This window comes from Microtus oregoni, unplaced genomic scaffold, assembly GCF_018167655.1.
Source record: "Microtus oregoni isolate MIOR12 unplaced genomic scaffold, Mior012 000015F_ref0000493, whole genome shotgun sequence".
Classification (NCBI taxonomy): domain Eukaryota; kingdom Metazoa; phylum Chordata; class Mammalia; order Rodentia; family Cricetidae; genus Microtus; species Microtus oregoni.
The window spans coordinates 13059835-13085151 of NW_024543074.1; the positions used below are offsets into that span (position 1 = coordinate 13059835).

Here is a 25317-nt window from a genome sequence, read left to right on the forward strand (position 1 = left end):
TAGGGCAGGCCTCTGTTTTCTTTCCTCAGCTGCATACTTGCTACAATGCGGAACAAACTGTTTACGGAGAACAGTGGATCTCTTATGATGACGTGGGAGTCCTTGCTAACATCCTGCAGGGCTGCTCTCTTCTCCCAGTGACAGTCTCGTTCCTATTTCTATTCACATCTTTGCCTACTACTCCATCATTCCCGAGTTTGTGCAAGTTTGCTATGCTTCTTCAACAGCACCAAAGTATCCTCCCTCCCACCCTTCCCCCTGTCCTTGCTAGGGACCTATCACAGAGCCCAGCACACCGAAGACAAGGGTTCCACCACACTCTCTAAAGCCCATAGGCTCAAAGATGATTTTAAACCTCAGTAAGTGAAGCAAACGCACCCACAGCACCAGAAATAGTGACTGACTTTTGTAGGAGGTAGGGCAGCTGTCTAAACAGCTTCAGTGAGGGAACTTGGGAAGAGTGTTACAGAGGGGGAAGTAAAGGCACTGTTCTAACCGGCAGCAGTGCTGCCCCATGGCAATGTATTCCCAGACGCCCGCAGGTCAGTGGGTTTGCTGTGAAACTTTAAAAGCCAGGCTGTATCATTCCAATCCATATAAAAAGGCAACAGAAACCAGAGAGACGGTCCAGCTGGTGAGGGTGCCTGGGCCAAACCTGCCCGCAGCATCTCACAGGCCTGTGCGGATGAAGATCTCACCTTGCTTCAAGACTCTTTGCCCAGCCGGGCGGTGGTGGCGCACGCCTTTAATCCCAGCACTTGGAAGGCAGAGGCAGGCAGATCTCTGTGAGATCGAGACCAGCCTGGTCTACAGGAGCTAGTTCCAGGACAGGCTCCAAAACCACAGAGAAAGCCTGTCTCGAAAAAAACAGGAAAAAAAAAAAAAAGACTCTTTGCCCAATCCCTTTCTTCCAAGTATCCCGCCGCAGAGCTGCCAGAGGAGTGAGCTTTCTAGAGCTGCCATCCAGTGCAGCTGCAGGGAGGCTCGGAGGAGATATGCGGTCTACGTCCTACTAAGTAGGGCGCTTACCTACTGTGTGCAGGCCCTGGGTCCAAACCCCAACATGCACAGCCACTCTGACGATGTCATCACCGGGCATGAAAGCCCCTGGCGGACAGAATGAGCACTAGTGGACAAAAGTGTTCGGGCACCTAAGTCGAATGCCATCAACCAGCTCGTGACTGGCAGGAACATGAAGAGCTGGAGTGTGGTTTTTACCTCTCCTTTATCTTCTTAGACACTTCAGACTTACTTACTGTCTGTCAGCTCATCTGAACTAACAACAGGTATCAAAACAACAAAAAGAAGCCCGCATTAACCGTGTCAACAACACTTATTGCAATAATTAGGACTTTCGCCTTTTATTGAGAAGTAAAACAGAGCACACCTTTAATCCCAGCACTTGGGAGGCGGAGGCAGCTGGATCTCTGTCAGTTCAAAGCCAGCCTGGACTACAGAACAGTCAGGGCTACGCTGAGAAACCTTGTCTCAAAAATAAAACAACAACGACAACAAAAAGAAGGTAGTAAAAATGCTTGCACTTTTTCTTTGAAATCTAGTGCCACATTTATACTAGATCATCTAACAATGATTGAAAAGACTAGAAAATGACAACTCCATGAATCCCTCTCCACATCCCCCCACTCAACCTGCTGTCCGTCACCAGTTCTGACATTGCTTTCAGTGCGGAGCACAGTCCCGAAGGCAGGATTCTCCGCTGCGACACTCATCCCATTGTTTTTTACTTTCATTGTCTGTGCAGCTGGACAGTGAGCAGCTTGGGGCCAGATGCACTCAGTGCGGGCTGACACATAGTAGGCACTTCACAAACGAGGCAGCAAAAGCCGAGTTGAAAAGTGTAAGAATAAGACTGCCCAAAAACCCCTCTTTATTACTTCTGGCGTTTTATAACTGTAGAGCGAAGCCTATAAAGTTGTCCTGCTTCCAGCATAATATGTAACACATTACAAATGAAATAAAGAGGTCTGCAATTATTTTAGCTCAAGCTCCATAACTGCTAAGCAAGACACTACATGGAGGACAACTACCATTAAAAAACATGTCACTGTTGATTTTCAGGAAGTTTCTAAAAGCATACAGCACTCAGAGCCATCAGGTTCAATTAGGACTCAGTATATTCTACAAAACCAAATTATAATTGTAAAGCATTTTTAATTCAATGAAGACAAACTGGATAATAAATATTAAAATGTCCCTTCATGCCTCCAATATTAAAAATGAAAGTATCTGGCTGGATGAACATCAATATCTACAAATGGCCAAAGGACCTCAAGGAAAAACCAGCTTAGTTGAAGAGCATTCGGCTGGCGCATGCAAGGCCACGGTTTGAACCCCAGCATCAGCACAAACGAAAACCTAGTGCAGTTGAGACTGTCAAGGAGTCCAAATAACTAAACTACAGGCAGAAGCTGCTCTCGTGGCATCTTATGATGGAGTGCTTGGTTTTGTTCCCTTAGGAACAGGTCCCTCTATACCCTGCCAGGTCACATGTTAGAGGTAGTTTGCTTTGTTTTGTGGGTTTTTTTTTTTTGAGTTCTTTTTCCAGACCTTTTCAAAGCTATAGTTCATAGGAAAGAACAAGACACACATCTATTGTTTGTTTAAGACCGATGGCCCACGGACTGACGGACTGATAATATGCAAACAGGCTTTGAAAGTCAGCAAATTCAGAAAAGATCGTGTGGAAGAAAAAACACAACAAAACAGAAAGCAAGGCAAGGAGAAGTACTTACAGCCAGCAAGCAGGAGCTGGTAGTAGTGCACAGCTTCTGCCGCGAGGAGCAGAGGGTGGTTCGCATTAAACGGTGGCTGCAGCTCGTTCCACTGAGGCGTCCTAAGGAAACAGCAGAAGAATATTAATATTTAAGCTTCAGAGATGGGATGTAAATCACCCACAGACCCTGATAGAGGCTCTCACGGCTTCTGAACATTAAAATGAATCTGTAATCATTAAGATCGATGCTCTTTAACTTGACATACAAGACCAGGAACTTAAACTAAAAAGGTGGCAATGTGCCACGCAGATAACATGGAGCCGACGTTAACTTATCAGAGCTAGACGGTAATCAGCTAGATAAGAACGACAGAAAAGAGAGGAGCGGTATTTACGCGTCAACTATAGAGATGCCATTTATCCCATTTTTGACCAGTGTTAGACATCTTCAACATGAAACAAGTAAAAGTTGGTTTAAAAAAGCAGCTGTGTAAAAGGACAACTTACTTTGGATTGAATTAGCTATTTGAACAGTGAGACTGCAGTAAGTTTAATTGGATCTCCCGAATTTTAAATAAGCTTGATAAATCAGAAATTGATCAGGCTAATCCAGCACAGTGAGTACTAGTAAAGAATGCTGGAGCCACAAGAAAAAAAAATCAATAGAATATTTTAAAATGTCAAAGGAGAAGGGTCATCTTCATATCCATTTTTATCTGCTTCCTTTCTTACATATTGAGTGACTGTTTCTCTCCCATGCACAATGCATCATATTAAGTAGGATTATTCCAGGTTTCATTTCCTCCTCTTTGTGCTATCTTATAAAAATTCTACTCATTACATGAGTTGAGATGATTCTCAAACATTTCTAGAGTGCCTAACCATTGCATCCTAGATGATCACTTTAAAGGAGACCTTAGAGTCTCTTTGTATTCCTTTCTATTTCCCTTAATTCATGTGAGACTGGAACAAGGGAAACAAGACCAAGAAATGATACACAAACAAACAGAAAGTTCAAATCAACTGGAAAGATGCCTCAGCTATTAAAGGCTAAGCTCAAAGTAAAAAATACAAAAAAGTTCAAACAGAGATACTCTCTGATTCTATCTCGTGGGACAGTACAAGATAACACCATGCACAGTCATGCATTTGAATATTTACAGCATCAATTAGTGACAGCTAGAGGGTAAAAGTGCCTCCAGCTAATGAACGGATAAACAAAATGTGATATTCCTATATAATAGAATATAAAAAAGATATTAAAAGTCTTATACATCGCATTAATAAATACCTTCAAAATATGCTAACTGAAAGAAATCAGATACAAAAGGTAACATATCTCATGACTTCATCCTTTAGTGACCAGAGCAGGGAAAGGCAGGCAATACAAAGTAAGCTTCTGGCAGTGGTATAGAGCTAGAGGGGAAATGAGGCAGGATTTCTTCACCTGATAAAGAAAAGCGGTTGCAGAAGGGTACACACATGACTGGCAGTGCTTAAATTTCACTGCATGTAGACCATGGCCAATAAAAAAAGAAATGGACTAAGGTCTTCCCAGATTGGAGAGCCAGACAATAGTGTCTGATCTCAATTGTACAAGATTCTAGAGACAAGGGCAAGAAGGGAGATTATACCCGAGTAAACACACTGCTGTGAGTGACTGCACTTCACCGGCATATACGTCAAGATCTCACAAAGGTTACATCTTTAGGAGGAAGGAAGAACTACCTAACGAGTGTCCAGCTGGCACGGGGTGACGTCATCATCTCCAGCGGTGTGTCGTCACTGATCTTGGGAGCAGTACTGAGCGGCCGAGGCTCAATCGTGTGCTCTACTAAGGTTCCGTAGCAGCTGATGATGTACAGAGATTCAACTACAACTTGTTTGGACTGATCTGCAGAGAATCAGAACAAGACGTGAGGATGGCAGAGAAAGATCACAACAGGAGATTTACATTATCGACCCTGCTGTCTGCACCTTGGGCTACCAAAAGAAGTAAGAAGAGCTCTGTGCCATGGCGTCTGCACCCCTGCTGCAGGTGCCTTGCATAAGCAGACGCCAGTGAACAGGTCACAGCATTTCTCTTGTTTCGAGAATGATACCATTATGTTCAAAACTGCAGTATAGCCAAACACTTTGATATAAAAACTTGAATTTCTATATTATATATTATTCCAAATATTATGGAAAATAAATGACATAAGGAGGACATGGAAGAATTATCAGAAAATGAATAATCTATGTAATAAAATTTAATAACACTGGCTTGAACAACAGACCTACATGAAGAGCTAGGTGTGGGACTAAGTCAGCCTAACAATTCAGTGTTTTCTTGGCAGACTTAAATTCATCAGCTGGGGAGAGGGCTCAACAGAGATAAGTGCTTCTTGGGCAAACACAAGAACATGAGTTCAAACCCCAGAACACTCTGAAAAACAAAACAAACAAAGAAACCCAACACCAATGAAAAGAAAACAAAACTCATGAATAGGCGTAGTCAAACACCAGCCTGTAACGTCTGTGAGGGTAAGGGATAAAGAGGGAGGATCACTGGGCTCACTGGCCACCAAATGAGCTCCAGGTTCAGGAAGGCCCTGACTCAACCAAACAAGGCAAAAATAATGGAGCAGGACACCAACATCCACCTCTAGCTGCTACACATACACACACACACACACACACACACACACACACACACGTGCATGCATGCAGAAAACTTAAATATTAACATCTGGATCAAAGCAAAACAAAAAAAAAACCCAGCATCATTTGTCTCTACAAGACAACCAGCTGAAATAAATACAGCACTCTCTTGACATGGGCTAAGCACAAGTGGACTAAGGAACAGACAGACATTCTCTATAGCTTTCTCTCCCTTTGTCTGTGAACCAGAAACAATACATAAAAAAGAAAAGACCCAGCGGGCGGTGGTGGTGAACGCCTTTAATCCCAGCACTCAGGAGACAGAGGCCTTGAACTCTGTGAGTTCAAGGCCAGCCTGGTCTACAAGAGCTAGTTACAGGACAGGCACCAAAGCTACAGAGAAATCGTGTCTCAAAAACATAACAAAACAAAAAATAAAAGTAAAGACCCTCCTCAAACTAGTTTAGTCCACTTCTCAATGAGATCCCTGACTCCAGTAATAAAGGAATGCCAGTGGAGACACTGAGAAATCAGTGCTGGGTATGACTTTATAGGGCAGACACAGGGACACACTGAGTAGGCTCAGTGCTGAAGCTCGCGTTTTACAGTAAGCAGAGGAGGACTGAGGATTGCTTATGAGCGCTGTGTGGGTCATCTTATCTCTGTGTCAGACGAATCAATTACAGCTGATTTGAGAAAATGGCCAATGACCAGCCAGGGGGACATAAAGGAGTAGCAAGCAAAAGGGGTAATTAGGACAGAAGGAGAAGCATTTGAAATCGAGCTTTGCAGAAGGTTTTAATGAGTAACAAAAAGTCCTTTCGATAGCATCATTAAACCAAAGGCAGTAACAAAAAAATAAAGATGGGATAAGAAAATGGGAGTGCCTCCCTTGCCTCTTCTCCAATAGCTTTCCTAACTGGGAAGGCACCTGCTGCGCTAAGATCCGATTACAAGGCAGTGTTCACTGAAAGGTGATCGCAAGGGAAATGGCTGGTGTCTGACTGCCAAGGGTGAGCAGGGAGAAGAGCCATTTCTGCCAAGAACAAAAGTGCCTGTGGAACAAGCCAGGGGCACGCCAGCGTGTGACCCAATTGAATCACAATAAAGTAATCAGGGGAAAATCATAACACTCAAAATTGTTTACTTGGTGTGTGAAACATATAAACATTCTCTTCTATATAAAGACCACAGGAAAGATCCTAGGTTCAAGCCCTATAACTGGAAAAAGAAAAAAACTATATACATGATAACGAATCACATACTAAAACAATATTTATGCAAATATTCCAGGTATTGATCCCTGTGATCAAAACAGAGGTAAAAAACCTAGCTACTGGACTGGAGAGATGGCTCAGTGATTAAGAGCAATTGAACACCCACATGAGGGTTCCTACATGTGACTCCAGTTCCAGAGGATCCAGTGTCCTTTGGATCCCCCATGGATACCACCATACACTTGGTGTACATACACACATGCAGACAAAAATATTTATACACTTAACAAAACTTTAAAAAATTAAAAACAAAAACATAGTAATTCCCACCAACTCATAGGAGCCAATAATAACCACAAAATGTGACACTTACTTCTCACTAAAAGTTTAGCATTTTTGTTTTATTTTGGGGCTTGAGGATTTTGTTGGTTTTATCTTTTTTATGTAGCAGGAACCAGAGAGATGACTCAGCATTTGAGAGCACTTGCTGCTCTTGCAGAGGACTGAATTCAGTGCCCACTACAAATCCTGCAGCTCACAATCACCTGTAACTTCAGCTCCAGGGGACTGACCATCCTCTTCAGAAAAAAATGCATTCACGCCCACATAGGCCCCCTTAGCTAACATAAACTGACATTAGTGAGCTTGGTTGATTCCAAGGTTACAAAATTTTCTCCTTCTTCCTTCAGAGACAATACTGTGAAATTAGCTTGTGCAAAACCTGTAATAGACTAGGTATAAAATAGATAGCCCTAAGATCAAATATGAATGTCATTAAAAAAGACAAAATACAGTCAACTGGGCCAGGTTAGTATGCACATATATAATACCAGCAGAGAGAGGCAAGGAGGATCTCTGTGAGTTCGAGGCCAGCCTGGTCTACAAGTTAAATACAGCCAGGTTTATATATAGGGACTTGCTCTTGAAAATAAATAAAAAAAAAAATCAGTCAATGGTAAATTCATTTTCCATTTGTGTGAGAAAATAGTTTTAATTAGAGCCAGACTTGATAGATAAAAAGAAAGAAGTGGACTTAATTTTATTTTAGTAAAAACTATTAGGCTATTAGTCATAAAGTCATCTAGAAGAGTTGCTCACCCCGTATCCTCAGAGACGATGCAACAGGGCAGCTGAGCATGAGCAAACCACATACCTTTTTCCCGTTTCAGACCTGCGTTGTTTGCAAACCACGACCTGGAGGTCCCGAACACTGCAGCCACGCAAAACTCGCCACCCATTGATTTGCTCGGTGAAATTTGTGGAGGTGGTTTCACTTTGCTTAAAAAGTAAAAGAACATTTAAAAATTACCATGATGAACCACAGTCTTGTATATTAGGAAAGATTTTTTTTTTCCCAAAGTAAGCCCTACCCCTAAATATTGAGGTGCTACAGTTCAGTCATGCATTTCCTCAGAGAAATACTGACCAATGGAATGAGACAGTGCAGGAGATGAGACAGAAATGATTCCAAAGTTAAAGGGTCTTGATAAGAGAGCTGGGTGTGGTGGCAAACACCTGTGATCCCACCCAAGGCCAGAGGGATACTTTTTTGTGTGTGTGTCTGGGTTCCATGGCTAGCCTAGGAAACTAGTAAGACACTGTCTCAACAAAATAAAACAAATTGCTTTTGAACTGGATGCTGGCTTCGGAATTACAGCCACTCCTTTCAGACGGCTAACATTCCAGTGGAAACTTTTCAATGGAGGAACAGACACATTTCCAACACTAACAATCCACTCCGACGTCAGGACAAGAGACTACCATACAGTGCAGAGAGACAGCATGCGTGGAAATGAGGATGACTCAAAATGAAGCCTTGGTGCGCCTTGAAGCCCTGCTCTCTGCAGAACCACGCACTCTGGAGAATCTAACGCCATGTCCTATTGCAAGTAGAGTCAGACGTCTTCCTGGCGGCTGGTTTTGTGAAAATGACTTATCTATTTTGCTCAGTGGAAAGACCAGGATGAGCTAAATACGGAAAGCTTACCAAACACAAATCTGTTCTCTCTTCACTATGACCGAGGATGTGTGTGCTAACCACTGTCACTTCAGAGACTTCCACTAAGAACCTGCTTTCCTCTATTGTGCACAATACAAGCTTTCATTGTCTTTCAATTCCTGGATTTCTGTTCTCTTCTGAGTTAGCAAATTTCTCAGAGCTAACTATCAAATACAACTATGGTCCATAGATTACCTGTCTAATTCCCAGCCCGGAATATGGCATGCTGGCAAAAGCGTCAACGCCGTGAAGCTGGGGCCTGAGGTTCAGCTTCGCACTGAGTCCTGCTGGGAACCAACGTGACCGCCACCTTCTGCTCTAGCCTCACTTTATCTCACTGTCTCCTCCCACAGGTGTCGCCAAGGGAAGAAACCTGCACTGGAATGACCCAACACTTTTCCTTGATTGACTAACTTCCCATTTTAAGTCAATTCCAATTAAGGAATTCACAATTCCTTGATTGACTACCAGAATGCACGACATAGACGGCAATGCCCACTGTGTGGGGCTGGGGACTGTATCTGCTCTCACAACATGGTCTCCAGGTACAAGGACCACTGAGTACTACTCAGACAACTGAGCCACTGCTAATGAGGCCCTAGCCCAGATGTCATAAAGCAAAAGTTTGCCACAATCTGTGCAAATATAATTTTTGGAGCACCCTCCCTGACCGCGCAGATTATGCAGTGTGTTCTCCTACTGAATTACAGAAAGCAAGCCGGGCTCTCGGGCAGGGCCTTCACATCTCCTAACACGACACACATTCCGTCTAAAGCTCACAGACCTTGTCTATTTTTCAGATAGCACTTCAGCGACCTCACCTTCCCTGCGACACTCTTCAACATCTAATTTCCTGAGATTTCTGTGTGGGCACTTTCGAGAGAGGGAGGGAGGGAGGGAGGGAGAAAGGGAGGGAGGGAGGGAGGGAGCGAGGGAGGGAGGGAGGGAGGAACAGATGCTGCCCTGATTGGTCCAGCTGAACTTCCACTTTGAAAAACAATCTATGGTAGTACACACAACAGTGCACAAAAAGGCCATTTCTTTCAATCACTCATTAATACTCACTGAACACATTGTTCCCACTAAATAACATCCACATAGAAAATATACAAAATCAAGTGTGGTCAGACAATAATGCATCGGTCTTTGAAGAATGGTTTATGGGATGTCACTTCCCTTGCTGCACAGCTGTTGCCGGTGACCCACCAGAACGGCAAAAGCATCCCCCTTCCTCTGACAATGCAGCATGTACGCCCTCCCAATATCTAGGTCACCTAAAGTCACAACGAATCGTCTGGATGTGAATCTCCTTGTGTATTTCCTCAGAGTGTGTGCTGCTCTTGAACGCTTGTCAGTCCATCACTCAGTGACTAACACATAACTGACAAGCTCCTCTGGCTGCCATCTGTGATGTGCCCCTGGCCACGATGGCCCTGAGAAGTTTCAAGTGCTGGGGGAAGAGGAGCAAGAGAAACCACGACAGAAGGTCTATTTTTATTTGTGTGTGTGTTTGTATGATCGTGTGTAGGGACACCAGCAGAGACAGGTGACTTCCTCTACTACTCTCTACATTGTTGTTGATGTCATTGTCACCATTGTTATTGTTGTTTTGGTGACTGTTTTCTCACTGACCTAGACCGTATCAACTAATAAGCTAGCCAGCAAGATCTGAGGATCCATCTATTCTCCTCACCTCACACTCTTTCCCCTCCCCAGGCTGGAGTTACAGACATTTGATACCATGCTTTTTAAATGGGTGCTGGGGATCTGAATTCTGGTCCTCTTGCTTGCACGATCTCCGTAGCATGCACTAAAGAGTTTCTTTGAAAATGTCTGTAACTGTGGGTCTACACTATCAGGAGCCAGTCACACTATAATGTACAAGTTAGCTTCACAGAAACAAGTTCGAATTGGCAAATTACTGGATGAGACTTTGTTGTGGTTGGCGTTACTTAATCATGTAATAGCAAGCGGTTTTGCCATTTCAAGAAAGAATATATGGTTCCTCTGAAGGATTTGGACAGACTCAAAAATAACACCAGGACAAAAGACTAGCTTTCTAACAGAATCAAGAAACGCCAAAAAAAATTATAGGGCATCAGTGTATCCTTTGAGAACATTCTATACGTTTATCATCTTACATTTCAGCAAGCCTGGAATTAGCAACAGCTAAACTTCATTAGACTTCTATAGGCTTCACATCAGTCCATTTCGAAAGCCATCACAAACACAGTACCATTTTATACAAACTCAAATGTGTTATGAGAAACGACATCCTATGGTAAAATTGTGTTGCATTTATGAAAAAAACTATTACTTTAGTCTTATATTTCATCAGTTATCCTTTATCCAGTGATAGGATACCAGTAAACCTCATGAGTTAAGAAGTCAATTTGAAAAAAGATATTTTTTAATACCCCTCACATACCACAGTGTTGAAGAGGGGAGAGAGCATATTTGGGGGAGCTAGTTCATATCAAGTTATTTCCATCATCAGTTTCCATCTGGCATGATTTTGTCATTTAAGCAAAATAGAAACATAAAAATATGTGCACGCATGTATAAATCTTACAGAGAAATAAAAAGAGATAATGTAATAAAAAAAAAGAATGCTACTTAGAAAACATTTTTTATGTGTTCTCCTCAAAGCTAGACATTTTAACTCTGGCTCCATTTGCTCCTAATCTTAATTTTAAAAAATAATGTGGAAGAAGCCTCGTAGGACCAAAACAGTCTTTCTTCTCATGCGTGTATGCAACAGGCTACACACAAACCTTTCCACAGTGAGCCAGAGTATTCCTACCGCAAAACACCCTGCGGTTGACAGAAAAAAAGAGAAAGAGGATACATAAGTAAGAGAAGAAAGGGGCAGCCCTGTAAATCATGCGGACGTTCAGACTGCTCACTTGACCTGCACGGGGAAGACTGTAATGTTAACCTCGTTTCTTGCTTGCGCTCAACACCGTCCTCCTCAGAAGGGGTCTCAACAAGCCCCAACACAGGCCAATTTAAGAAGGTTTCCTGTGCAGGGGACTTAACCTTATACACTTATGCTATTGCTAATATAATGAATAAAACAGTACTTCCATTCTAATTGCTGCACAGAAGTTTAACTGCATTGTTTCTATGGACTCAGCCTGAGTTTAAAGAAACACACAGGAGAACACGGCATGCATAGTGACAGTTAAGAGACGCAGAGCAGAGCACAGCAGTCCTGCAGAGGCCTCTTTACTACAGCGAGTGCTTGGATTAACTTTTTAGCGAAACATGAAAGAAAAATGAAATAAATACATTTGCCAATCGTGGCAAAATAATAATCATAAAATACCACATGCACTGAACCCTTCCTAAGGAAGCCAGGAGAGAAACAGAACACAAACACAGAGCAAAAGAAACACAGTGGTAAATAAAGCAGGGGTTTAATTCTCTCACTTCGCCTAAGAAAGCACTTGAAGAATGGGAATCATTCTCACTACAGCTCACCGGTATCCCATTGCTTCTCAAACATTTGGAAAGTCTTAAAAACCCTCCATCACAATCTAGATTAACACTGGATTTCTCTTGCCTGCTTTGCATTCAAATGCAAACAAGAGAAAGAAAAAGAAACAAAACCCTTCCCTCTAGAGACACGTGCATTTTAAAAATAAAGGACGGTGTTCAACCCCCGCCCCCCAAATAACTGTGCCAGGCACCACAGAGAGGAACTGAAGCTACAGCTATGGGGGGCACACTCGCCCAGGGTGCTGAGAGAGGGGCACAGCATGGCAGGAGCTGAGACAGACACCAACTGCCCAATGTTAGAGTTTGAGTGGGAACGAGCACTAAGAATTCCAATAGAGAGAAACTGAAAATTCGTTTTCTTTATGAGCTATATTAGTTCCTGTGTGACAAAGCTTTCAAAAGAATTTAAAAATCTTCTCTTTCTCGAATTTTCCCCTAAAACTAGACCAGAAAGGCAACCAAAATTACTTTATGTTAAACCATCGAAAACATGAATATTTATATAATATTTACAATACATTTACTTATACTATGATATTATAAAGTATGTTTACAAATTTAAAAGGGAAGAAAACACAACAGATGAAAAAGATCTCATCTGCACACATCGCCTTGAAAAGGGTAAAACTGTGAAGCTTTCAAATATGCTCAGAAGAACGCTCAGGAAAAACCACGCACTACAATTCCACACATAAACTTTACTCCTTTCTTAAAGGCGACTGTCAGTAATCCAGAGGCAATTATGAATACAGGCTATTTTCCCAGGGAACAGAAGCATCACTGTGTGCTCTACACACAGACAACTCTGGGAAGGACTTAGAAACCTACGGTAAAACCCAGGACCGCATGCACACCCGCACAACACAACACTGTTAATGCAGAAATCAAAATCACTTAGGAAGTGTCCATTAGGCTGAGGCAGGAGAACTTTACAAAATTTAAGGCGAGCCTGGGCTACACAGTAATTTCTACAGTATGGATGGATTTTGTCTCGACAAATCAACAACAAAAATTGGCATGGACTCTCAAAACAATAAATATCCTACATAAACATGTAACATAGAGTGCTGGAAATTCCTAGGCTGACCACTACTGTCAAATACAGCCTGCACCGTTTCATTCCCAGGCTGCTGTGATATCAAAGGGAAAAAGGCTGCTTTTAAATGGTCTCATCTGAAACTGAACTAAAGACTTAAAGTCCTTTACTGAAGAATAAAGAAGTAGTGCGGACTGTGACATACCAAAAGCAAAAAAACCTTAACTAAGTACAAATGCTGTGACCCAAAACTAATTTCTGAGAATTATAAGACATTTACATTATAAAAGAAGCTATAAAGATTTCGTGTTCATCCAACATCCATGTACTGCCCTGACTGAAAGGACTAGTCACATCCTTAGTTAGCATGATGTTTCATTTTAGGGCAGTAAATAAGAACATTCTCAAGTTGAATGCTAAGTATCATGGAAAAACAGCAAATGCTGCAGAAACAAAGCGGCTCTCATAAACAACATGGAAGAAGTTGTCAAATCTATATTCATTTTGCTGCCTTAATTTGAGGTTTCATTAAGATCTTAATGGAAAAAACATGCACCCTGGTAATGTGGCGCATTTAAAAGGAGGACCTTTGAGTCTAGTGTAAGTGACTAAAAACGAGTTTCCTAGGACCTAACGATGGCATCAAACAGACCACAAAGCAGTCTCTGGAAGACAGGCAGTGATTTAGAAGTCGACTATATTTCATAGATCCCTTTCTTTAATCTGGCTCTTTTAATCTTGTTTCAACCTCAAATCATTTCTAGTTGACAAGTGCCTTTGCTTAACTGTGAGGAACACATGAGCTGTTGGGGAGCGGCCTTTCCTTATTTAACACACAGCATTTGTTAGTCCATCTTCAGCTGCATGTCAAAACTTCAGTCCGTATTAACATGCTGAAACTCTTTGCTTTGTACTTAGAATGAGGAATTTATCCTCAAATGGAATTTAACTCCACATTTAGTACACAAAGACATTTAATCATATTTTGGATGTGGCATTTAAAATTTCCTAGTCACCCTAAGCCAGCAAAAATCCATGATCTTACTGGTTTTGAGAAGAAATCTGATTTAAAAAAAAAGAAACATCAACTTTGAGAGGATTTGTCTTTGTATATTGTCAAGACAGTTTTGGCATCTCTGTCCTATACTGTACTAGAGAGGTGGCTATTTGGTGGGGACTCTATCACCTAGCCCTATAGGAGAATGAAAACTTCCATTCCCAGGGCACAAGAACCCTGAAAATGTTCCAGGAAACAATACAACTATAAAAAGACTGGTCGGTTTTGGAGAGACAATCTTATTGCATGTCCCAAGCTGGACTTAAACTTGCTGTCTACTGCCTCAGCCTCCCGGGTGCTACAATTCCATGCATGCAACTCGTGCCCAGATAAAACGCTGTTCAGGTTCTAATAGAACACAACGAACAATTCTTAGCAACAGTTATGAGGATCAGAAAGATGTGAAGAACTTAAATGCCTTCCATGGCTCAAAACTTCCTTTTCTATTTTAAGAACTAGAGATAGTATGGCGTGGTAGCACACGCCTGAAACCAGCACTCAGGGAGCCAAGACAAGTCTGGTGCACACAGAGTTCTATACTAGCCAGGGGAGACCCTCTTGAGGCAAAGCACATGATCTAGTTTTAAGAGGTATCTTTTCAGACAGGGAGTCCTCCCAGCACTGCGGTCCTCAGCTGTTACTATTGAATGAGCCACTACTATGCACCACTGTCGTTAAGCACTGCAGTGCGCTTATCCATTATAAGCTCATTTCATCCTCGCAGCGAAGCCACAAAACAGATGCTAACGCTGCTTCATTACATATATAAGGAAAAGAGGAAAAGCAAGGCTCTAGGGTATCTGAGATCACAGTGCCAGCAGACATAGGAGCTGGTATGTAAGAGCACATAGGAGCTGGCATGTAACATAGGAGCTAGTATGTAAGAGCAAGGCAGCTTTATTCTAGAATCCCAATTCATAATTACTTAAACATTTTATATCAGATCCTCAACACATTCTAACTGCTGTCTTCAAATGTGAATATGGAACACACTCTTCCCTTTCCGTGGTTATCATGCCTTAACTGTCTAACATAGTTCAACAGAATGTCATGGGCATTTTCATCAGAAACATGCATTCCTTTACCTTTTATTCAGCTCATTAAATACCCACTTTATTCAAAACAGAGTTCAACACAGTCCTTTTGGGACCAAATAAAATACACTGCAACTTGGCCCTCCATATATTTGTCCTTAAACACAAACTCCATTCTCTAGTATGAAGTATGCTAAGTGAGGAACTTCACATTCAAAGATTCTGCTTGTGACTAGACCTTTCTTATATTATTCACCAGCACGGTGACAGAACTATTCTGCCTTCTTTAAGAAAAACAACAACAACAAAAAAAAAACAAAACAAATAAAGACAAAACAAATCTGGTTTTTGTAGAAAAAAGTGTTTTGAAAGACTCAAGTAAAACCAAAGGAACTGCTTTTTCAAGGTTTAAATGCCAGCATTCAGATCTACTCAGCCAGTAACTTGGTGCATCTATCTGCGATCAGGCCATGCAACTGAAAACAAACTCTAAAACAGTTACTTTTCGAGAGTACAGCAAATGAATCAGGCATGCGGGACCAAATGGGAACTCACCATGGAGCTTTTATGGAAAAACACCCCGCTCCAAAGAGATAAGGCCTTGGTGGAAAAGGGGGGAAAATGTACAAAAAATTAGAGGAAAACTCATTCAACATTAGTAAATACAAGTATACTGTACTGTTAAAGAGTATGATAAAAAAATAACTCAAAATTAATAATCAATAGCAATTCTGCCATATATGCTGTGGTAGAACCAGTAAGTATGTGAGGTACAGAAACAAGGGCTTCGGTTTTCATGGAAACGTAGATTTGAATTTTCTCTATTTCTCCCCCTTTTCTGGAGCACCCCAGCAGCACACCTACTTTAACACAAAATTCCCGGCTGAAGCCCTTAAACACAGAGAGCGAATCAAATGGGAAAATCAGATGGAGAAGAACAATTACTATGTGTGACGCCAAGGATTCAGTGCTAACGAGAGACGGCAGACTCTGACATGAGGGCATTGTGCTCCCCAGCTGCTGCTTCTCCCCACAGTCCTCAAGCGCTCATCTGCAGTAAGCTGGGCATTGTTCTGTGGGTCACTGGCAAAACTATGGAATGAGTTCTAGTTCTGTTACAGCCCAGAAAGTTAGCATAAGAACACAGCCTCCTCACCTGCTGCAGCTCAATGGTAGCCACAACTGCATGTGGGAAATACCACAGGGGTACAAACTGAGAATTCAATGCTACACTTTATTTCTGCTTTAAATTCAGTTCCCAGTTTTTAAGGCACGCCATGCACAAATAAGACTTAGAAATATAGTTAGATTCAAAAAAATTTTAATAAGGCATCTGACATTTGGAAGACGTAAGAAATTGAAGGGGACACACATTACTAAGCTGTGGCAATTTCCTTTTTCAAAACTGGAGACTGGGATATTAAGGAGAAAGATAATCCTGTTAATTAGTATTAATTTCCAAACAAACAGAGTACATTCCAGAAAAAATTAAAGGTCGAGAAAAATGTCCTCACAACAGTGAGCCTGATTCTGAGGTTCAGAACGCAATAAATACAAAAGCTGACTGAGAGACAGGGGCACGAAGAGAAGAGACATCAGAGAGGGGGTGTGGCTGACAAGCACTCCTGCAAGCTTTAACGGTTTAGTTACTGGCAAGGACAGAACCAGTAAAATCAACAGTGGCCTTCCATCGTTTTCCTCTGTGACCCACAGAATATTAACATCAAGCTGCAGAAAACAATGCATACAAAACAAGATTGAAAGACCAAGTGGGTGAATGCAGTTTTTGTTTGTAAGACATTTTACTATTTTCTCGACATTTTATAACCATAATGCTTGGGTACCGCCACAGTACAAAAGAAATGTATCTTTTAAAAACATAAACCTTGCTAGGGAGTCTAAGTTGTTTAACTTCCACAATGTTGCTGAGTTAGGCCAGTGTAGCCCAGCTCTGGTCACATCTACTTGACGTCAAGATTTACTTAATTCTATCAGAACTCTTACGTCACAAGAGCTCGCGTTGTACTTTGAAAAACTGAACTGACCAATGTCTCCACAACATAGGGATCCTGTGCATTAATTAAAAAAAATAAAACGAGGGTAAAGCCATTTCTAAATGCCAGAAATGCTTCAGATAAAAAGGGAATTGTGTTGGTAGACAATACTCACCTTTCGTTTCAATTATTATAAGCAGAACACCCCAAATATTCCAATACTCAGAATAATTCTGTTAGAAACACCGTCATCTAAAATAGCCCCATGGTGCCGGTGTGTAATCTGCAGGGCCCATGGACAGCCCTCTAACTACGCTCAAGTTGCAACATACAACAAAATTCGGATTATTGACAGGGACACCAAACACATGAATAGTCACAGATACACAGATACTTGCAGGGTAAAGAACTTGGAAGTTTGTACTGAAATTGTCTACTCAGTCCTCTATAACTTGAAAGAGTTCTCCAATGGCTTCAAAAAACAACAAACAAAAATGGGACAAAATTTATCCATCTCTACATTAACAAACTAACAAGAAAAGCCCACTAAACTAAAGACCCTGACACTCCCTACCTACAGAGAAAGCTTCCTGATTTATAAAACAGAAACGCGCTTCACCCCATCAAATGAAGAGTAAACCTAAACAGACAGACAACCCCCGATTTCTTTCCAGGAAATCACAGCAGGTTGCAAACGTCACCAGTCAGATGCTCACCCCACCATACCATGGTGACACCAAGTGAGGAGGCCCTTAGCAGCCACAGTCATCTCTGCCGACAACAGGGTCACAACTCACAGTGTAGCCCGGCTGCTTTGGTTAAAAGCTGCTCTACCTCCAGCCAGAAGTGATCCACTGGCCAACAGCTCCATAGAGAGAGGGCGGCCGAAGGCGTGGGGTGAGAACCCAGTTTGGTATGTAGACTTGGCAAGCATTCAGCTCGGATTTGCCCACTTCTTGCCTGGTCTGGCGGATTGGACCTCTGCCACGAACATGTGAAGGATCTACCGACTCCAAAGGAGCACACTGACTCAGGCCACTGCAGGCTGGGGGTAGTGTCAGCTGCTCTTTTGAAAGGCTCCTGCTTAATCTTTCTTCAGTAGCAAAAGAATGAAAATATGAAGTCACAAAGTCCAGGCCCATGATCCAGCTGTCTTCACCTATGACTGTCCTCACACACCCCGACACTGAAGGCACACAGCTGTAGTGTCCTACTCAAGCGGGGTAAAGGTAGGGAGTGTATGAATTTGAATGCTGGCTGAATTCAGTAGTGAAATCAGTTTACTAGAGATGGGTCTGAAAAATTCACACATCCAGCAATATAGATGGGCAGAGGTGGCACGCACCATTAATCCCAGCACTGGAGAGGCAGAGGCAGGTCGATCTCTCTGAGTACGAGACCAGTCTGATTCCAGGACAGTCAGGGCTACACTGAAAAACCCTGTCTCAGAAAACCAAAATAGTGTCTGACACACATGCATGCACACGCACACACCCCTACACAAAAATAAAAAATAATAATAATAAAACACTTTGAGTTGCAGTAATACGGTTGGTTAAATCTGCAGGACAATAGCTAAGTGAAATAAGTAATAAAAATCAAATTCTAGATTGTTAGAGAATTATTTACTTATAAGCTAATATGAAATTACCTGGCCATTAAGTCTCAAAGGAATTCTCAAAAACAGTAATGAACAGTACTTTAAACAGGTGGTTCAGTGGTTAGAGCATTTACTATACTTTCTGGGGACCAGAGTTCAGTTCTCAGCTCTCAGAGTGACCGTGGCTCTGTCACTGCAGTTCAAGGCATCTGTTATGAACACATGTAAACCTCTGTAACCTGATTCTAGTGGTAAAAGTTTACTCTTAAGATTTCTCCAATCAGCCGGGTGGTGGTGGTGTACACCTTTAATCCCAGCACTCAGGAGGCAGAGGCAAGAGGATCTCTGTGAGTTCCAGGCCAGCCTGGTCCACAGAGTGAGTTCTAGGACAGGCTCCAAAGCTACAGAGAAACCCTGTCTCAACACCCCCCCCCCCACACACACACACAGTTGATCTGTCCAATCCACAGGCTCTGGGAGTTCCTGAGTGAGTGGCTTCCTGTGCTGACCAGGTGGACTTCGAGCTTGTGAACCTTCCGCTTCAGCTTCCTGTGCGCACTGAGAGAACAGTCTAGCAGCCAGCCCAACCAAAAGATGAATTCCATAAACATACTCCATCAACCCTATCCTTCAGCTGATCAAGTTCTTTGAGCAACTAAAACATGGGGTCAGAAGGACTCCAAGATGCCAGGAACTGCGAGGAAAGGCTACAGCACATTGTATGTACAATGCTCAAGGGAGGTGAGACATTTTAAGTTCAATTTAAAATTCATTCTAAAGGCTCTGCTGCCACTGTGTGAATTCCCATTTCCTTCCCCATTGCTGCAAATGAGCCCTCATGTCATTTCCAACTTTTAATTTGTTCATTAGCCGAATTTTAACTGTTCCCTACCAGACAGGTTAACGGCACTGGTGGTTTTCGATCTGCTGATCTGTAGGACAAACTGAAGCTGAAACAGACAGCTGACTAATTTAAGACATATTTGGCATGCCATTTTAAATTACAAACTCAAGACGTAAAAAATTTTCATTAGAAAAACATAGATAATGCTGAAGTTCTTCCATATGCGACAGAGGAGCGACTAGCATAGCATAAATAATGCCAAACTTTTGTCGACTGCTATGCCCGCTGACTTTCAATATGGTATACAGTAGACTTCTTTCAAATAAAAAATCCACAGATTTACAGCAAAATGCAATAAACTATGGTATGGTTTAAGTACTCTACTTATTTGGCGCAAAAGCTAGAAACTCAAACTACGGTAAATATATTGCACATGTAGACAAAAGCACACACACTCAAATGAAAATGCTCTTGTGATCGTGTTGTATCTGAACCAAACCCTCAGAGCAATACTATACAAATTTATGGTTACAACAGACAGAAAGTGGCAGATTACCATGGGCTATGGTATACGGGGGTCTGTTACCAAATCTTTCCATCTTCTCTGAACTTACTCTATAAGGCTTGAGGCTCGGATGAAAGTCTAAATAAACCAAGGTGAACGGGGTTGAACTGAATTAAAATAAGGAATGGACTTTCACATTTACTATATGAAAACATCATTTGCTCTCAAACTAAAACTGATGACAAACTGATTTTAAAATACCAGCTGCAGCCATTCAAATAAATGCTATTAAGTGAGAAACACACCTGTTTACTCAGTGTGGCTCAGAAGGGCTTAAATGGGACAATGAGATCAAAGAAGCACTGGGAATGCACACATCACATGTGAATTCTTCTCTTCTGAGAACTCCCATAGGGCACTGACAGTAAGTACAAGTGCCCGCAGGAGGCAGGAGAAGCCAGGACTACACAGCACTCAGTTCGTCTTAAAGCGCTAGGGCCCACGGTTTCGAGATATTCACGAAGAAATGAGGACATGAGAAGGTGGGGAAAGACTATAAACACAGTGGATGAATGTGAGTTCACTTCCAGGGGGCTCCCACCAGCTAAGAACAAGGAAGTAACTTCATTCTCAATTTTTATAGTCTCTGTTCCCATGAAACTGGTTCAACCTCATTCTAGCATAAACTGTTCCCTTCTGTGTCCACAAAATTGACATACATCATCTTAGATTTAAAACACATAAAATATAACAACAAATTCTTTATTACTAGCATCTGAAATTATTCGCTTTTGATTTAATTGAACCAAACGACTATGAAATGCTGCTAATGAACTGTACTGCAGAAACCTCGTCTCCAAAAGACAGAACAATCCCTACTTCTCTCTCCCTTGTAATGGGGAGTCTTTCTTCCCTCCCTCCCTGGGTCCCTCTTTCCTCTCAACCTTCCTGCCTGTGGTACTGGGAACTGAACCCATGGCCTCACACACGCAAAGCAAGTGTTCTTCCACTGACCTCAAGGGCCTCTTCTTTCTTCCCTAGTTAAAGACATGATCATGTGGTAAGGGGCTTTCCAATCCTGCTGTACCAGACCAGCAGAAAATGGACTCTGTTTACATGAGTGATGGCTGAAGTCAAATAATTCCTAGAACTTCCTTTGCCTCACCAAACCCAGCATGTGAGCTAAGCAGCTGCTGCCATCAGAGGCCTTCCTCCCTCCAAGGGGTGCTCCAAGGTATTCAACAGGAAGGTGTAAACACAGCTGTCTCCTGCCATTTGTAGCTGGACTGGCCTCGTGTGTGCAGAGCAGAGAGACAGATGGTCCCAACACCGCACAGGCTGTAGCAGACATATATTTATAAAAATAAGAGGGCAGATGTTAGGCACGGTAACGACACATTTTGTGTCCTGCAGAGTGAAGCTGAGGTTTGTATCTCAAACAGGATGTCTGAACTCCTGAGTCCTAGGCAATCTTCATACTTCTGCGAGAGAATTCTAACACTTTGTGGGTATGTTACGCCTTTATACAGAATACCAACTACATGAGACAAATGGCAGATGCTCTACCTAACAACTAGATAGGGTTATCTAAACAGCCACGGCATTTACATGTCTGAAACGGCTGAGTTCTGTGTCCACTTTCTAAATCATCCACGGGAAGCACCCCTTGTTAAATAACTACATTCTAAAAGCGCTAGGAAAGGTATGGGTAACACAGCATTTTAGGGATGAGTGTACATGGAAAAAGAAAACTCTGCTTGTTTGTTACACTGGTTAGTTATCTTCATGAGAAAACCAAATTTCCAAGTATATAAAGCAAAATGGAATAGAAAGATGAAACAGCTAGCTGTGGTCTGTGAATGCTAATGCATAAAATCTAAGGGCTGATGCTGGACCTGGCGCTGACTGGTGGAGCTGGGACTGAGGGCCTCTAGCATGATAAACCAGCATCCAGGCTCTCCTCTTAACTGGCCATCCCTTTGAAGACAGGGCCTAACCAACCTGCCTAGACTAGCTTTGAACTTGAGATCCTCCGTACGGGATTAGGATTACAAACGTGCACCACCAAGCCGAGCCAGAAAATATAATACTCTCACAAACCAAATATTATTCCTGACCAAAAAAAATATACATTTTAATGAATTTTTTAAATTTTTGAGAAAAAAATTAAAAATCATATTCAGAAGGAACCTGAATATCCAAAGTACTGGTGTCTGAATTACAATCCCCTCCCTCATGTGTTTGCACGAGCTGTTTTGTTAGAATTATAAAATATGTCGCTGTGAGGTGGACTTGGAGGCTCTCTCCTTGCACATCAGGATGGAAAGCTCTTAGCTACTTCTCCAGCACCATGTTGGCCTGAATGTAAGACGCCTTCGATATGTTGTGAATATGTTTAATTGCCCTTGGTTACAAACCCTCAGATCAAACGGTAAACAAGCCCTAATTAAATGCTATCTTTTCTAAGAGCTGCCTTAGTCATGGTTTTCACTTCACAACAACAGAAGAGTGACGGTGACTCTTTTTGTTTTGTTTGGTTTTTTTTTTTTTTTTTTTTTTTTTTTTTTTTTTGGTTTTTCGAGACAGGGTTTCTCTGTGGCTTTGGAGCCTGTCCTGGAACTAGCTCTGTAGACCAGGCTGGTCTCGAACTCACAGAGATCCGCCTGCCTCTGCCTCCCGAGTGCTGGGATTAAAGGCGTGCGCCACCATCGCCCGGCTTCTGTGACATTTTCTAATGTGAGTTTCAAGGCACATAAAATTTCAAATTCCCAATGCATTCATCAATAAATATTAAATCACATATGAGAGGGCGCTCGGGGACAGAGCTGTAGCTGAGTGGTAGTGTGTTTGCTTGCTTGCATGGAGCCGTGTCTGCTCTAGCAGTGGCAACAAAACAATCACAATGCGGGAAATAGCATTTATACTCTATAAATCAAAGAATTTTAAGCAACTTTTTTGTTTACTTTCCTTTGTTTGTTTGTGTTTGTTTTTTTGAGACAGGGTCTCTCAGTCCTGGCTGTCCATGAACTCACTACGGAGATCAGGCTGGCCTGGAACTCACAGCTCCTTAAGGTTTTATTTCATTTTAAATGTGCGGGTGTTTTGCCCACATGTGTGTTACACGTGAGAGAAGTGCCCATGGAGGTCAGAAGAGGTGGCTGGGCACTCCAGGACTGGAGTTACAAATGGTTTACAAATCTGGGAATGTGGGTGCTGGAAACTGATCACATGTCCTCTGAAAAAGCAGCCGCGTCTTAACCAGCCTCTCAAATTATTAAAAAGACAAGGAAACAGGAAATTTGTCAAAAGTCCACCGAGATCTCCAGATGTGAACAACTTATACACTTGCCACTATATCAACAGACGATGGGAAAGCATAAAAGCTTCTTAGGAAACTTTCAAATACAGAGAAAAGGAAATATACATTCCAACTAGATGCATAGATGAGTATAATAAACCCTAACATCCTATCCTTGTGTATTTAACACGTCTACACCAATCTCAAAGTTGTTTTAAGAAGTTTTTGAGAGCTGGGTGGTGGTGGTGCACACCTTTAATCCCAGCACTGGGAGGAAGAGGCTAGTGGATCTCTGTGCCCACCTGGTCTGTAGAGTGAGTTCCAGGACAGCCAGGGCTACACAGAGAAACCCTTCTCAAAAAAAAAAAAAAGAAAAGAAAAGAAAAGAAGTCTTTGAGGAGTGCTAAGTCCTGGACACAAAGCGCCCTGAGCTCGAATTGAGAAGCGGGCACCTCAGAAACAGGCAGCTCTCGCATTTGTCCTCACGCCCCGAGAAACATCTGTGCCGTCTTCGCATAAACCCCTCCCTCTGAACGGACATTGAAATCAGAGCAACATTTTAAACTCGCTTTCACTTAGATTCAGGAAAGATACAAATGTTCAGTGTTTTATAGAATTATACAGTGCTGGAGTGAATGACATGCAATTACATTCAGTCAAACTTAAGAGAGTCCAAAAAACAAACAAACTTTAAAATTTTGCTTCAAGATTAAGAACCATTTTGAATTCAGAAAATACAAAGTGTACTTACAAAGGGGAAACAACTAGCAATAAAACAGCATTAATATTTATGGCCTTTTGGTCAACATGTTTGAAACAAAAGAAAGAGAGAGAGAGAGAGAGAGAGAGAGAGAGAAAGGATACCGCTTAAAATCGCGCCTCTACTGAACACTATAATAAGTGATAGACACGTCACAGATGGCACAATAAATAAACTGTGATGTCGGAAGTAGGTTTTCAGGATTTTTTTAAATTTTTATTTGTTTTTGTTTTTAGTCCCCTTAATGTATTCAAAGCTCAGCCTACTTCTGTCAGTAGGGTTACACATGTCACCTAGGGTGAGGTCAGCAGCTACCTTATACACGTCACCAATTCACCTAGGGTGAGGTCAGCAGCTACCTTATACACGTCACCAATTCACCTAGGGTGAGGTCAGCAGCTACCTTATACACGTCACCAATCCACCTAGGGTGAGGTCAGCAGCTACCTTATACACGTCACCAATTCACCTAGGGTGAGGTCAGTAGCTACCTTATACACGTCACCAATTCACCTAGGGTGAGGTCAGTAGGCCACCTCACACATGTCTCCATGTCATCTAGGGTGAGGTCAGCAGGCCAACTTCACACGTCACCCTGGTGTGTGACAACCAAAATCATCAGAACCTCGTTGAGCCCTGAGTATTTCTCTAAGGGAAGTCACCTCTCTACGTACTTTTGTATTAGCATAGTGGCAACACCATGACCAGATAATTTAATCTATTTTTCCCATGGGGGGGACCCTCAGGACTATCTGAGGCAAAGGTAAGGCTTTCTCCAGACTATTTTAATGTGGAATTTTAATATACAGTTTGTTCCATTTCTAATTCAATTAAATACTGGGAATATACATTGAGGAAAACAAATAACTTGGCTATAGAATGACTACAGAAGTACAAATTTAATAGTCCAAAATGCATGGTCATTATCATCATGTAATTGAGTATCTAATGATATCAGACACACAGTAGTTCATCACAGGCACACAATCCAGTAGTTCATATTCCGAACAAGTAGAGAACTTTTTTAACGGCTAAGGTGAGCACTGAAAAGAATTCAAGAACATTATGAAATCTCTAAAAATGTTAGGAATCAAT

The 25317-nt window shown here is 42.0% G+C and overlaps 1 protein-coding gene across 9 annotated transcripts in view; it reads right to left on the reverse strand.

Annotated features, from left to right (window-relative positions):
* Bcas3 (BCAS3 microtubule associated cell migration factor) overlaps window positions 1-25317 on the reverse strand; it is a 474306-nt gene that overhangs the window by 272384 nt on the left and 176605 nt on the right. For 6 of the 9 annotated variants that reach the window (XM_041664852.1, XM_041664854.1, XM_041664849.1 and 3 more), the window contains exons 17-20: window positions 15777-15821; window positions 7748-7872; window positions 4463-4628; window positions 2754-2854 (exon numbers count right to left, since the gene is read on the reverse strand). In XM_041664852.1, the coding sequence (XP_041520786.1) occupies window positions 2754-2854; window positions 4463-4628; window positions 7748-7872; window positions 15777-15821 (437 nt within the window). The remainder of the gene's footprint in view (window positions 1-2753; window positions 2855-4462; window positions 4629-7747; window positions 7873-15776; window positions 15822-25317) is intronic. The other 3 variants (XM_041664855.1, XM_041664856.1, XM_041664853.1) reach the window with 1 other exon arrangement.